This window comes from Stylophora pistillata, chromosome 10, assembly GCF_964205215.1.
Source record: "Stylophora pistillata chromosome 10, jaStyPist1.2, whole genome shotgun sequence".
Classification (NCBI taxonomy): Eukaryota; Metazoa; Cnidaria; class Anthozoa; order Scleractinia; family Pocilloporidae; genus Stylophora; species Stylophora pistillata.
The window spans coordinates 23,352,252-23,367,251 of NC_142528.1; the positions used below are offsets into that span (position 1 = coordinate 23,352,252).

The following is a 15,000-nucleotide window of genomic DNA, read 5'->3' on the forward strand; positions in this document are numbered from 1 at the left end:
GGCCTGGAGCGAGATTGGAGCGGGAAGATGAGAGACCCTGGAAACGAGGTTGATTGTAGCACTCACGAGAATGCTTAAACTACAGCGTTAGTTTGGTTTTTGATTGGTAGTGAACAAAAGCGAGGCTTACGAGCACACCCACGACAAATGACGTTAGTACAGAGAGCCCACTAAACCACAAGTAAGAAATGTGGTAGAAATCATCCGCAATGCCAATACTGATGAAAGAAAAGAAAATTCAAACAATCAGTGTGAGGTGTAAAGGGGGTAAATTTCCAAAGAAACTGGTGCTACGCCATCCTCGGAGACCCAGGGGCTGTGGGTTGAAATTAGGGCATGAAGAGCCCCTGGGGACATCGTCTTACAAGACTAGTTCCAAACGGCCGCGGTCGCTCTTCCATCTGATTGGTGCCAGAAAATCTTTGTGTTTTTCTGCCCAATCAGAGTGAAGTGTACTTTAAAGTCCTTTCGTGTGCTTTAACACGGACATAGACTGCAGTGCAAGTTTATGAAATGTTAAACGAGACTTAAGCTTAAATCTTTCTAGATTTTTGCATAATTTACTGTGACTGAAACTTTGCCAATCCCATGAAGTTATTTCGTCGCACGGGCCACGCAGGTATGTCGAGCAATTGGCGCTTTCGTCTACGTAGCTTTCTGCTTCTGTGCGCGCCAAAATCTAATCTTCGCTTTGTAGTAGAGTCGTTCACAATACGGCTTAAGTTCGTGGACGACCTCCAGCAAGCGCTTAGAGAAAGCTTAGCTGTGTTTCCGGTTAGCTAATTAAAATCTGAACACAAACTTATTAACGAGAACATCGTGGAAAGGAGAGATATTTCCGGGCAGTTACCGAAGGGGTTTGGAAATGGTTTAATCTTTCAACTGCTGCCTAGAGCGTTGAAATTCTTGAGCTAGGAAGGCACGGAATTCTCTTCTAGTACCTTGGTCATTGTCATTTCACCTCTTCTGTCGATTGTTGAAGACCAAGTTAAATACCTTTGATCATTGGGAATCGATCCGATACTGCTTTCAATGGGAAAAACAAAACCAAAGACCAAGAAATATTGGATGAAAAGGGCGGGTTTGCGGAATATATCGGGTATCAGAAGTGCTTTATTGCAAATGTCAGCTTAATAGTACAGGGTCATCTACCCACGTCTAATAAGCAAAAGTTTCCACGCTTAGCTTTTCTTTTTTTTTCAAGCGAAGATGAGATTAGATTTTGGCACGCACACACAGTACCAGTTGCTCGACGTACCTGCGGGGCCCGTGCGACGGAATAACTTCACGGGATTGGCAAAGTTTCAGTCACAGCAAATAATGAAAAAAATCTAGAAAGATTTAAGCGTAAATCTCGTTTAACGTTTAAAGCGACATATTAATGACTGCAACCATCGTGTTGTATACAAACCTCGCAATCTTTAAAACCCGTTCTCTAGTGATACCTGCAAAAGTATTCAGTATAATTTTCGGTGAGATTTTCGCCGACAATCTGATCGATTTCTCCTACATTGCGTGCTGAGACTGAAACTTTTCACCTCAAGCAAATCTCCGTCACACGGCCCAAACAAACAGCGAGCAACTGAGCTATTAGTCTATGTCCGTGTTAAAACACACGAAAGGACTCTAAAAGTACACTTCACTCTGATTGGGCAGAAAAACACAAAGATTTTCTGGCACCAATCCGACGGCAGAACGACTGCGACCGTTTGGAACTAGTCTTGTAAGACAATGTCCCCAGGGGCTCTTCATGCCCTAATTTCGACCCCCAGCTCCTGGGTCTCCGAGGATGGTGCTACGTCAGTTGTGGGGATATTACAAGATTGTTTGGTTTTAACAACTGAGTTGGTAATGTAAATCGGCCACCGTTAAGAGACTTTTCGAGTGTCAGCCCTTCGTTAGCAAATTCGCTCTAACGATCGAATGGCTAATGCAGGGGCCCTTTTCGCAAAAAGTCCCGGTCATTTAATGGGCCCGCAAAGCTATTCTGTTTCATTCATGATGGGGATTTCAGAAGTTTTGAAAATAATACAATAAAACTTACAGCAAAAGAAACAAAATGGACTGATTTGGGTGCCAGAACCTGCTTTTCTATCCTTTAAATTTTGATTTTAAAACATGGCTTCAGTTAAGTTACCGGGACTATCTAGAAACGGGACCCCTGGAAACGTCATCTTTAGGAACTCTTTACGATAGTCAAGTTACATTATCAACTCACGTGATGAAATTAAATCATAGCGAGAGGTGCACCCTGGATAGAAATAACTCTCAAAGGAGAGAACGATATCTCGTGTACAGTATAACTTACTCATGGGATTTATGAGGGTTTTGATTATATCCGTCGCCATATTGGTCCAAAATTGCCCGCGAATTGTTCAGTATTTCCGCAGTTACGTTGAGTCGCCTAGTAGCGTTGTAATCCAAGCTGGTGTAGAACACAGCGTCTTTATAAAACTGGCATTCCTGCACTGAAGTTGTGTCGGGATATTTGTTCGGAGGATAGAAAACTGACCCCAAGAAAACCCAGGCAGTTAATGCACACCCAGAGAAAACACCAGCGTAGGCTCACTGTGGAAAAATATTCGAAGAGTTAGTATGCTGTGCAGGCGTTGATGTGTCTACTACAAAAACTTTACCTATCGATATATAAAAAAAAATAATAAGATAAAAATAACAATAAAAACAATAATAATTATAATGATAATAATAATTTTGCTAGGGTAGATATATAAACACAAGGAAAATGAGAGTGAATTTAAAAGAATGAGGATACGATGGAAACCTTTAAATTTTCGAGTGGAAAAAACGTGACGCAACAGCGTAAAAAATATATGTTCTAACTCTTATCACGTTGTTATTGATCCTGGAAATAATCAGTCTTATCAGGCAGGTTGTCAGGCAGACTGTCAGGCAGGCTGTCAGGCAGACTGTGAGGCAGACTGTGAGGCAGACTGTGAGGCAGACTGTCAGGCAGACTGTCAGGCAGACTTTCAGGCAGACTGTAAAGGCAGACTGTCATGCCGACTGTCAGGCAGACTGTCAGGCAGACTGTCAGGCAGACTGTGAGGCAGACTGTGAGGCAGACTGTCAGGCAGACTGTCAGGGAGGCTGTCAAACAGACTGTCAGGCAGACTGTCAGGCAGACTGTCAGGGAGGCTGTCAAACAGACTGTCAGGCAGACTGTCATGCAGACTGTCAGGGAGACTGTCAGGCAGACTGTCAGGCAGACTGTCAGGGAGGCTGTCAAACAGACTGTCAGGCAGACTGTCATGCAGACTGTCAGGCAGACTGTCAGGCAGACTGTCAGGCAGACTGTCAGGAAGGCTGTCAGGCAGACTGTCAGGCAGACTGTCAGGGAGGCTGTCAAACAGACTGTCAGGCAGACTGTCAGGCAGACTGTCAGGGAGGCTGTCAGGCAGACTGTCAGGCAGACTGTCAGGCAGACTGTCATGCCGACTGTCAGGCAGACTGTCAGGCAGACTGTCAGGCAGACTGTCAGGCAGACTGTCAGGGAGGCTGTCAGGTAGACTGTCAGGCAGACTGTCAGGGAGGCTGTAAGGCAGACTGTCAGGCAGACTGTCAGGCAGACTGTCAGGCAGACTGTCAGGCAGACTGTCATGCAGACTGTCAGGCAGACTGTCAGGCAGACTGTCATGCAGACTGTCATGCAGACTGTCATGCAAACTGTCATGCAGACTGTCATGCAGACTGTCAGGCAGACTGTCATGCAGACTGTCAGGCAGACTGTCAGGCAGACTGTCAGGCAGACTGTCAGGCAGACTGTCAGGCAGACTGTCAGGCAGACTGTCAGGCAGACTGTCAGGGAGGCTGTCAAACAGACTGTCAGGCAGACTGTCAGGCAGACTGTCAGGGAGGCTGTCAGGCAGACTGTCAGGCAGACTGTCAGGCAGACTGTCAGGGAGGCTGTCAAACAGACTGTCAGGCAGACTGTCATGCAGACTGTCAGGCAGACTGTCAGGCAGACTGTCAGGGAGGCTGTCAGGCAGACTATCAGGCAGACTGTCAGGGAGGCTGTCAAACAGACTGTCAGGCAGACTGTCATGCAGACTGTCAGGCAGACTGTCAGGCAGACTGTCAGGCAGACTGTCAGGCAGACTGTCAGGCAGACTGTCAGGCAGACTGTCAGGCAGACTGTCAGGCAGACTATCAGGCAGACTGTCAGGGAGGCTGTCAAACAGACTGTCAGGCAGACTGTCATGCAGACTGTCAGGCAGACTGTCAGGCAGACTGTCAGGCAGACTGTCAAACAGACTGTCAGTCAGACTGTCAGGCAGACTGTCATGCAGACTGTCAGGCAGACTGTCATGCAGACTGTCAGGCAGACTGTCAGGCAGACTGTCAGGCAGACTGTCATGCAGACTGTGAGGCAGACTGTCAGGCAGACTGTCAGGGAGGCTGTCAAACAGACTGTCAGGCAGACTGTCATGCAGACTGTCAGGCAGACTGTCATGCAGACTGTCAGGCAGACTGTCATGCAGACTGTCAGGCAGACTGTCATGCAGACTGTCAGGCAGACTGTCAGTCAGACTGTCAGGCAGACTGTCATGCAGACTGTCAGGCAGACTGTCATGCAGACTGTCAGGCAGACTGTCAGGCAGGCTGTCAGGCAGACTGTCAGGCAGACTGTCAGGCAGACTGTCAGGCAGACTGTCAGGCAGACTGTCAGGCAACCGGTTCACCATCGATCTCATCAGTTCTGGCGACTCTTGATCGCTTGTCTACAGGTATTTCGACGAAGGCTAGTTAAAACACAAATGATCCTATTTTTTCGCTATGTACATTTGCTGTTGACGACATGGTTCCATGCTAATTGGAGGACAGGAACTCACTATTGTGAGTCTTTCATTGTAAGGCCTACAGGCGCAACCAAACGTAATGTCACGGCTTACCGACATCGCTGAGATACGTTTCTAACCAGATACACAATGGGGTGGTATATTTCATTGCAGTAGCAAAACAGCCAGTGTTAATACTCATAACACGAAACGACTGCGTATCTTCTTCCTCCATAAGTAACCGTACTTTCTTGGATTTAACACACGGGTGATCATTTCTTTAAACCTTTGCAGACACCTTGAGAGCTTTCCCTGGCCTAATATGGTAGGGACTACATCGCGTGACATCCTTGCATGGGTGTTCGTAGTCTGGTGCGTGTCTTTCTGGTCACGAAGTGGCCCGGTCTTGTCAGAGTTCTCGGCAAGGAGATATCTTCCAAGAACAAAAGTCAATCTCAAATGATTGACAATAAAAATGGCGAATAATATCTAGAAATAATTTACATAAAAACAATAAGTCTGAGAGGACACAATAATTATCCTGAATTTTGTGTGATGTGTATTCGTATTGTTCTGATGAAGCACAAATACATGTAGCCCCTCGATGTAGGACTTTTTTTTTTCTACACTGTTACAAAAATATAAAGTTTTGGTTTATTTTAAAGGGGTGTTTGGTGCCAAAATGACTGAATATGGGTACATTCCATTCAAAAAGGTTTTGATTGTGGGATTCCGTAATCACGATCGGCGCGGAACTAACCTATCTACGAATTATCAGCGGTTCTGGTTAAAAACACAAAAAGAGTAAAGTTTTTGATTTTTGTACGAGTACAATGGTGATATTTATATAGATTTTTTTTTAGCGAAAAACTGGCTTTGAAATTGTCCGAACTTTCATAACGGACTATAAAGCAATTTACTGGAGGGGTATCCTTTAAAGTACAAATTATTGTTAACGACCTCGAGGGCCTACTTTGACTACTTTCGGGATTCGGGCGGTAGCATATCCACTCATACTTACAGACCTGAGTACTCCATCTCGTTTGTATCTTCCTAGGGTATTTTTTTGAAGTAATTATGACGGTAGTCATAACAACCTTTCGTAAATTTCAATTTTAATTTCCCGGTTTTTTGGGGGGTTCTCTGTATTTCTCTTTTTAATCGCTACCACGCAAGCCTCTTCCTTGAGCTCAAGCTCTGTCGCTCGAGGGTTTTGACTTGAACATAATGCTACTCCTGTACTTCAAATAGTTCCGATTTGGTCTTAAACACAATAAATCATTATCTTTATTTTTGTTGAAGTCAGCTGACTTTTTTTAAAAGGAAGTAATCATTTTAACAATTAGAGTGAAAGAGTTGCAGATTTGGAATAAATTCAAACATTTCTTCTTCTGCGGGAGGTCTTCGAAACGCAAATATAACAAGATAATTAAATCATGAACTCTTTAGGTCCGTCAAAAATTAACCGCATGGCAAACTTTCAATACATTCTGTACATAACATACCTGAATTAATTTAACAATGATAGTTTCGAATTTAGTGAAAGGCTGGCTCACTGTTGGTTCCGACAAAAGTGGAGGAGAAAACTCTGTATTCGGCGACATGTACTAAAACTAGGAACACTGGAACACCCCGGAACACTGGAACAACAACAACATTTATTTATACCACAAAGAAATAAGATCGGAAACATTAAGAAACTATATATTTAGCGCCTGCTTCTAGCTTCTAAGCTCTTTCGTGTTACGTAGGTAAACAAATTACATCTACATTTTATTTTTTTACACCGTCAACTTCGGTGTTCCGGGGGTGTTCCGGTGTTCCGTGGTGTTCCGGGGTGTTCTGCTGTTCCGGTGTTCCAGTGTTCCATGATGTTTCAGTGTTCCAGTGTTCCAGTGTTCCAGTGTTCCAGTGTTTCAGTGTTCCAGTCTTCCAGTATTCCAGTGTTCCAGTCTTCCAGTCTTCCAGTCCTCCAGTCCTCCAGTCCTCCAGTCTTCCAGTCCTCCAGTCCTCCAGTCTTCCAGTCTTCCAGTCCTCCAGTCCTCCAGTCCTCCAGTCCTCCAGTCCTCCAGTCCTCCAGTCCTCCAGTCTTCCAGTCCTCCAGTCTTCCAGTCCTCCAGTCTTCCAGTCTTCCAGTCTTCCAGTCTTCCAGTCTTCCAGTGTTCCAGTGTTCCAGTGTTCCAGTGTTCCAGTGTTCCAGTCCTCCAGTGTTCCAGTCCTCCAGTGTTCCAGTCCTCCAGTCCTCCAGTCCTCCAGTCCTCCAGTCTTCCAGTCTTCCAGTCTTCCAGTCTTCCAGTCTTCCAGTCTTCCAGTCTTCCAGTCTTCCAGTCTTCCAGTCTTCCAGTCTTCCAGTCTTCCAGTCTTCCAGTCTTCCAGTCTTCCAGTCTTCCAGTCTTCCAGTCTTCCAGTCTTCCAGTCTTCCAGTCTTCCAGTCTTCCAGTCTTCCAGTCTTCCAGTCTTCCAGTCTTCCAGTCTTCCAGTCTTCCAGTCTTCCAGTCTTCCAGTCTTGCAGTCTTCCAGTCTTGCAGTCTTCCAGTCTTCCAGTCTTGCAGTCTTGCAGTCTTCCAGTCTTCCAGTCTTCCAGTCTTCCAGTCTTCCAGTCTTCCAGTCTTCCAGTCTTCCAGTCTTCCAGTCTTCCAGTCTTCCAGTCTTGCAGTCTTGCAGTCTTGCAGTCTTCCAGTCTTCCAGTCTTCCAGTCTTCCAGTCTTCCAGTCTTCCAGTCTTCCAGTCTTCCAGTCTTCCAGTCTTCCAGTCTTCCAGTCTTCCAGTCTTTCAGTCTTCCAGTCTTCCAGTCTTCCAGTCTTCCAGTCTTCCAGTCTTCCAGTCTTCCAGTCTTCCAGTCTTCCAGTCTTCCAGTCTTCCAGTCTTCCAGTCTTCCAGTGTTCCAGTCTTCCAGTGTTCCAACTGTAGTATGGTATCCCTGTGTATTATGTGTACTATGTCACGTGACTAGCAAATGGAGAGAGATCAGCCATCTTGATTAAAAAAAGACCTGTCGCGTCGTTCTGTTGACATTTATATTTGTCTCGTCCTGCTTCTTCCTATAATATTACAACAACCTCACAATGACATATCCCATTATTTACTGTGAGAAGCTTTGATATAGGTCTTTAAAAGTAGTTTTTGTCGTAGGTAATTCTCTGTTCAAAAGTTTTGTCTTCTGCAGACGTAACGTGATATACCTGCAGCTGGACGAAGATTAGTTTCACAGTTTTGTGACATTTGACCTCTGCTTTCACTTTACCATTGAATGATAATTAGACTATTGCAGGTTTCATGTTTTATTATTCCTTCGTTGCACCAGTCAAAGGAGTGTGGATCTAGTTTGTACAGAAAAGCTTGGGAGGAATAAAACTTTGCAATTCCCTTTCTAATAAAAACAACCAAACAAAATAACAAATAGTGAAACAACCTCATTACAATTTACAAGGAAGATCAAATTAGATTCTAGGAAAGAGATGCAACAGTTGATCTATATACATAATATTTAAATTGTTTCCTGAATCATAGATAAACGTGTTTCATCTTTTTTTAATATTCTTTCTTTTTTTTTTTCCTGTCCTTAGAGCTGGGAGTTACCCAGGGGTTAGACCTTTAGGATGCAAGTTTCTACGAAACGTATTTACAGGAATGTCCTTCCTGCCTGTTACATTTCCGGATGAAATATTCTGCTGCCCTACTCCGTTGAAATGTTACTGTATATTGGTTAAATCGTGGCTCAATTGACAAAAAACAGAAGAATTGGAGATCACGTATATTCCCAACCAGGGAGGGGGTGGACTGCTTGAATTTTTTAGCGGGGAGGACTAGGGGAATTCCAAGGGTGGGGAGGGAACGTAAGAAAACCCTTGCTTTCAGTGAATTGATATCAGCCTTTTAAGTCTAAGTAAAATTTCATATTATCTTCTCAACCTTACACATCCTCCTGTCCACGGTAAAAAGCTTAGGATATTTGCCTAATTTAAACATGCATCTGTAGAGTAATTTTATTTCGGAGAAATTCCCGCTTCAAAAGTTCTGTGCTTTGCAGACGTAATCTTATACACCGGGACCAAGGTTAGCTTTGCAGTTTTGTGACATATGACTTCCGCTTTCACCTTACCAGTGAATGGATATTGCACTATTGAGGGTTGTGTATTCATTTTCTCTTCCTTTGAAGTTGGGTTGGTCAAAGAAAAGCTAGAGAGGAATCGAGATTTTAAATTCCCTTATCCAGCCGAAAAAAGGATGAAAAACAAAATTAAATAACAAATGTAGTGAAATGATCCCGTTACAGGAAAGATAGAAGTCAATTCTAAGACAGACGTGCAAGGGTAGATCTGTGAATAATAATCACATTATTTCCTGATTCAGAAATGAACGTGTTTCATCTTTTGTGAAAGTTTTGTCTCTCTGTACTTAGAACTGGAAGTTACCTCGGGGTTAAAAGGGGCTATAAGTTTCTGCGAAACGTATCCACGGGAATTTCCTTCCTGCCCGCTCCATTTCCGGTCCCGTTCTTTATTGAAATGTTATTGTACATTATTTAAATGCTGAAGAATCGTACAATTTTTTTGACATCATGGTTCTATGCTAATTCGAGGACAGAAATTTACTACTGAGAATATTTCAGTCTAAATCTTACAGGTACATCCAGTCGTAATTGCCTTCCCGACATCGCCGAGGTACGTTCTTATCTCCATACACAAAGGGGTGGAATATTTCAGTGCAGCAGCGAAACACCCAGTGTTAATACTGGCATAACACGAAGCGACTGCGTATCTTCTTTTACCATAAGTGGCTACCCTCTTGGATTGGACGCACGGGTGATCGTTTCTTTTAAATCTTTGCAGATGCCTTAGGAGCTTTCCCTGGTCTAATATGGTAGCTACTACATCGCGTGACATCCTTTCATGGTTGCTTGAAGTCCTGCGCGTGTTCTGGTCACGCAGTGGTCCGGTCTTTTTAGAGTTCTCGGCAAGGAGAGATCTTCCAAGAACAAAAGTCAATCCCAATTGATTGACAATAAAAGTGGCGAATAACATCTATAAATAATTTATATAAAAACGATAAGTATGAGAGGACACGTGAATTATTCTTGAATTTTCTATCATATGTATCTTTATTGTTTTGACGAAGTACATCTCCATGTAGCCCTCTTTTTAGCGTGACGGGCTGACCCTCGATGTTTGACTTTTTTTCCACCACTGGTACGTACAAAAAATAATCTTTTAGTTTATTTGTATAGAGGTACTTAGCGCTATAATAAAGGTATGGACAGATTCCTTCCAAAAAGGGTCTGATGAAGGGATTATCGAAACTAACCTACCGGTACCTACAAATTATCAGGGTTCTGGTTAAAACAAAAAAACAAAACCAGTAATGTTGATTTGTTTGCGAGCAGAATGGTGGTATTTTATTGCAGAAGTTAAGTAAAAAGACATATATATATATATATTTAGTATAATTTCAGTGCCGAGCAAAGAGTTTCCAGCAATCTGATTGGTCGAGCGGTTCCTTATATGACGCTATATAAACCACTCCACGCGGTTTATATAAAATGTTAAAATAAAATGTTAATAAATGTTACTAAAATGTTATGATTTTAGAAATTTCTCTGTTGTTCAGCTCTGAAATTATACTAAAACAATTATTCGCCTCAGGATCGGTGAATATTGTCGAATAATCCCCTCGACTTCGTCTCTTTTGAAGTAACTGTAACGGCAATGTAGCCATAAATTTCAATTTCAGTGTTCCTATTTTCTAGGGTTTTCCAAATTTCTTTTTCTAATCGCTACCAGGCCTTTTCCTGGAGCTCAAGCTCTATCGCCCCAGGCTTTTAATAAGAACATAACAATAATTGTATTTTAAATAGTTCTGATTTGGTCTTAAGCACAATAAATCACTATCTTTATTTTTGTCGTACTCAGCTGGGATTGCTTAAAAGGAAGTAATAAGTTTGGGATTGAGAATGTAGGAGTCTTTCGGGATAAATTTAAACATTTCTTCTATCGATGTCTTAGCTTCGAAACACAATGACAAGATAATTAAATCATGAACTCTTTATATATAAGTCCTTCAAAAATTGGGTGCATCACATACTTCTGACACATTTCGTACATACCTGAATTAATTTAACCATAATAGTTTCGGATTTAGTGAAAGGCTGGTTCACGATTGTTACTGACAAAAGTGGCGGAGAAAACTTTGTATTCAGCTGTGCTGTTTCCTTGGATCAGCAGGCTTCTCAGGCTATTGAATGTGAATTATGATCGGGCTGTTCAGTTCTTTTCACCAAGAGTTGAACTTTTCATATGCTTAGATCCTTTGAGGCCCTCGGTTAAATAGAACTGCAGTAGCTGAAAGATCACGTAATGCGTACGAGTTCAGCATTGGAGGAAATCATGGTAGACAATTACTTCACCGCACACTTTGTGCACAAACTTTTCATGACATGGTCAGCTTTGCCCACCAAAACATCATTTTGCTTGGCACCGTTGCTGAGATTACATTTTAAGGTATTGCTGAATGATATTTTAAGCAAAAACATTCGCAAGTTCTCCCTTGAAATGTTTCACTCTCTTTCAAGGAAGTGCTAGTTGCAGAGATATTTTGGACTCACGACACAGAACGTGAGGGAGGAATAGTTTAATATCCGTAATTCGTTCACGTGTTGCTTGCCGCTTTTGCTGTAACACCCAAAGGTTTGTTTACTTCATAGCACCTTTGCCCTGCTCAAACGATATCAACATTGAAGTCTAAATATTTGCGGGCAGGGGGCCCTTGTTAATCGTGCTACCTTAAAATACCTTAAACGTTTTTTAATGCTATGCTGAGAACTTTTCCACGGAAACGCTACTTTTACATGAAAGAAATAACTTGCTGCCATTTCGAATCTTAATAAACGAAGATTTTTGTAAATACTTTACTCCCGTGTATGTCTGAAATGGAGTGACATTTGTACGTTTATATTCGACTTTCCAAATATAGAAGAGTAAAGCGAACGTGAAAAGTGCATAAATTAAATAGCTAATCACAAACTTCTGCACTTAAGGGTTTTTTTTCATAACGGTTTGTATTGTCTAGATGCCGCCGGGTACATGTGTATTTCACGTATGTTCCAGTACATAACAAATGATAGATAATTCTATCTCCTTACAACCTCACAATGACAAATCCCATCATACACTGTGAGAAGCTATAGATATGAATCTTTAAAAGTAGTTTTTGTCGGAGGTAATTCTCGCTTCAAAAGTTTTGTCTTCTGCAGACGTCAGACGTAACGTGATATACTGAAACCAAGAGTAGTTTTGCATTTTTGTGACATTTCAGTGTACCAGTGAATGAACATTTCGCTATTGAAGGTTCAATGTTTTGTTATTCTTTTGTTGCACTGGTGAAAAGAGTGTGGATATAGTTTGTACGAAAAAAAGCTTAGGATGAATAAAAATTTCAAAAAATAAAAAATAACAAAATAACCTCATTGTTATTTACTAGTAAGAATAAGTTAGCTCCTAAGAAAAAAGTATAACGTATAATAGTTAAACTGTTTCTGAAATATAAATGAACGTGTTTCACCTTTCTTGAAAGTTTTTTTTTTTTTTTTTTTTTTTTCTGTTCTTCAAGCCGGATGTTACTCAGGGGTTAGACTAGGCTACACATTTCTACGAAATGCATTTACAGGAATGTCCTTCCTGTCTGTTCCGTGATTTCCGGTTTAAATACATTACTGCCCTACTCCATTGAAATGTTGTTCACGGTACATTGTTTAAATCCTGTCCACTGTGAAATGCTTAAGATATTTTCCTGATTTAAACATGCGCATCTGCACAGTAATCTTATCTGATAGAAATTCCCTTTTCAAAAGTTCTGTGTTTTGCAGACGTAATCTTATACACCGGGACCAAGGTTAGCCTCGCAGTTTTGTGACATATGACTTCCGCTTTCACTTTATCAGTGAATGCATATCAAACTATTGAGGGTTGCGTTTTTATTTTATTTTCCTTTGACGTTAGGTTAGTCAAAAGAGCGTAGATCTAGTTTGCACAGAAAAGATAGAGAGCAATCGAGATTTCAAATTCCCATTTCCACCCCAAAAACAAACAAAACAAAATATAATAACAAAATAGTGAAATAGCCCCGTTACAGAGAAGATTGAATTTAATTCTAAGAAAGAGTTGCAATGGTAGATCTATGAATAATAATCAAATTTCCTGAATCAGAAATGAACGTGTTCCATCTTTTGTGAAATTTTTGTCTTTTTGTACTCAGAGCTGGAAGTTGTCTAGAGGTTACACATGGTTACAAGTTTCTGCGAAACGTATCTACAGGAATGTCCTTCCTGTTTGCTCTGTTTCCGGTTCCGAGTGTTGCTACCGTACTCCATTGAAATGTAATTGTACATAATTCAATTTGACGCTCGATTGAAAAGAATCGGCGATCACGTACATTTTGAACTAGACCTCAACTTGTCAACAAAACTTCTTGTAAAACCCGGGGTCCCCTCAGGTTTAGTACCCCCGCGAGTCTTGGTTTGCCAACATGACGAGGTTACCAAGCCGATTTCAAAGGTCGTTGTGTCGTGTTTAAAAATGACTCGGACGTCTACAAACGTTTTAACGTTTCACTGAGGACTCGAAGAGCCGCCTGGCGTCGATCGCAGGGCTGAGATTGTGTGGCTAGAGAATCGAAATGAAAGGTCAACCTTTGCCCTTGAATTCTGCTGTGGATTTGTATCCGTGGGTGCATTTTAGCTCGGGAATTTTTTACTTCGTTCGGGAGGCTGTCTGGACAGAAGTGTTCGGCCTTGTCTCCTCTTTAAGAAGAGAAAACCAGGATTAAAAAGACCCGATTAAATCAAGTGAAATCGGTAAAATAACGACACCAGGAGCAAGCAATACTCGTATGGAATAAGGTAAGCCATTTTTATTTAATATTTTCACTTTTAACTATCTCTATGGCTATCTTGTAGAAAATCCCATACAAATCCTTATAAATCGATATGCAAATTGTGTTCCTTGTGTGGTTCTCAAAGAGAGCTTGGGCTGCCTGTGCTAGGAAATGTACGAAGCTAAAAAACGCGCTTGCAGAGCTTTAATTCAGTTTATCATTAGATCTTTTATTATTTCTTTTTGCGGCCGTCGTCGTCACGATTTCCTTAAAAAACTCTATTGAACTGCTATTCTAATTTATCTTATTGAAACCTGCAATCCCAAGTTGAATACTTCCTGTGTGAAAGCATCAAACCATTGCAAACCTTCTGGTTTTTTTTTGCCCACGAAACCGCTCTCTTTGTCTACGAAACCACCCCTCTTGTCATAGCACTGCTTTTTGCGGTTTTTCTCAAAACGCAATTTGTTTTCCAAGAAACAAAAAAGGCTCAAGACGTTATTGTGGAGTGGCCTGAACAAATCATTACAAAAAAGAAGAAAAGATCGATAATCAGTCCCGTTCATATTTTCAGTGGTGAAAAGTAAGATATCCCATCGCGACACAAGACACTGACGCAATAAACTAGTCAAATGTTCCTAACAGGACTAAATTAAAAGTACAAACAAATTACAAATAAGATCGTGTAAATAATCCGATATAAATACATTTCACACGACTCAAAGGTCACAAGACAAAGGTAAAATAACGATTTACAATTAACGGTACAACGATGTCGTAAGCAACTTTTGCTTAAACTAAATTTTAAATCATAACTTACTTCACAAAACTAGAAATCACAATCAAAGTAAGGAGGAGAAACACTTAGCTGAAAGCTAGTTTACAGATTTTCCACCAAACAACTGAAACAAATAATTCAAATTGAAAATAACCTTATCTTATTAAGAATCCCATTTGGCCAAAGGCAAACCAGTCGGCTATTTACAAGCATGGCCGAGGATTTGAACTCGGAGCCACCGTGAAACAATTCCAGGTAGTGGTCAGGGCGGGACTCGAACCCGGGAACGGCAGATTGCGAGTCCAACACGCTGACCACTCGGCCACACTGCCTTCTCAAACTAAAAAGGCGTAAAAATATTTACCTTGGTGCCGCTATCACTAGAACAATTAAAAAGGGTTTGAGCACGGCGGCTAAAACTTCGCTTTCAGTTGAAAGATCTGGCGTCAACTGGTATGACAAGAAAAACAACTTAACCTTTATACAGCTTGCTGGCTGCCGCGGCACTTTCGTGAGCGCTTGCGATACGGTAGAACCGTTCTAGAAACGAAATTAGGG

The 15,000-nt window shown here is 41.7% G+C and overlaps 1 protein-coding gene across 1 annotated transcript; it reads right to left on the minus strand.

Moving 5' to 3' along the window:
- Positions 1-9,336: 9,336 nt before the first annotated feature.
- Positions 9,337-14,898, minus strand: LOC148722321 (uncharacterized). The gene is made up of 3 exons (XM_088736743.1): positions 14,807-14,898; positions 10,900-11,134; positions 9,337-9,820 (listed from the first exon to the last, which is right to left on the minus strand). The coding sequence occupies exons 2-3, from the start codon at positions 10,915-10,917 to the stop codon at positions 9,410-9,412; spliced, it is 429 nt and encodes a 142-aa protein (XP_088592869.1). The 5' UTR covers positions 10,918-11,134; positions 14,807-14,898; the 3' UTR covers positions 9,337-9,409.
- Positions 14,899-15,000: the final 102 nt, after the last annotated feature.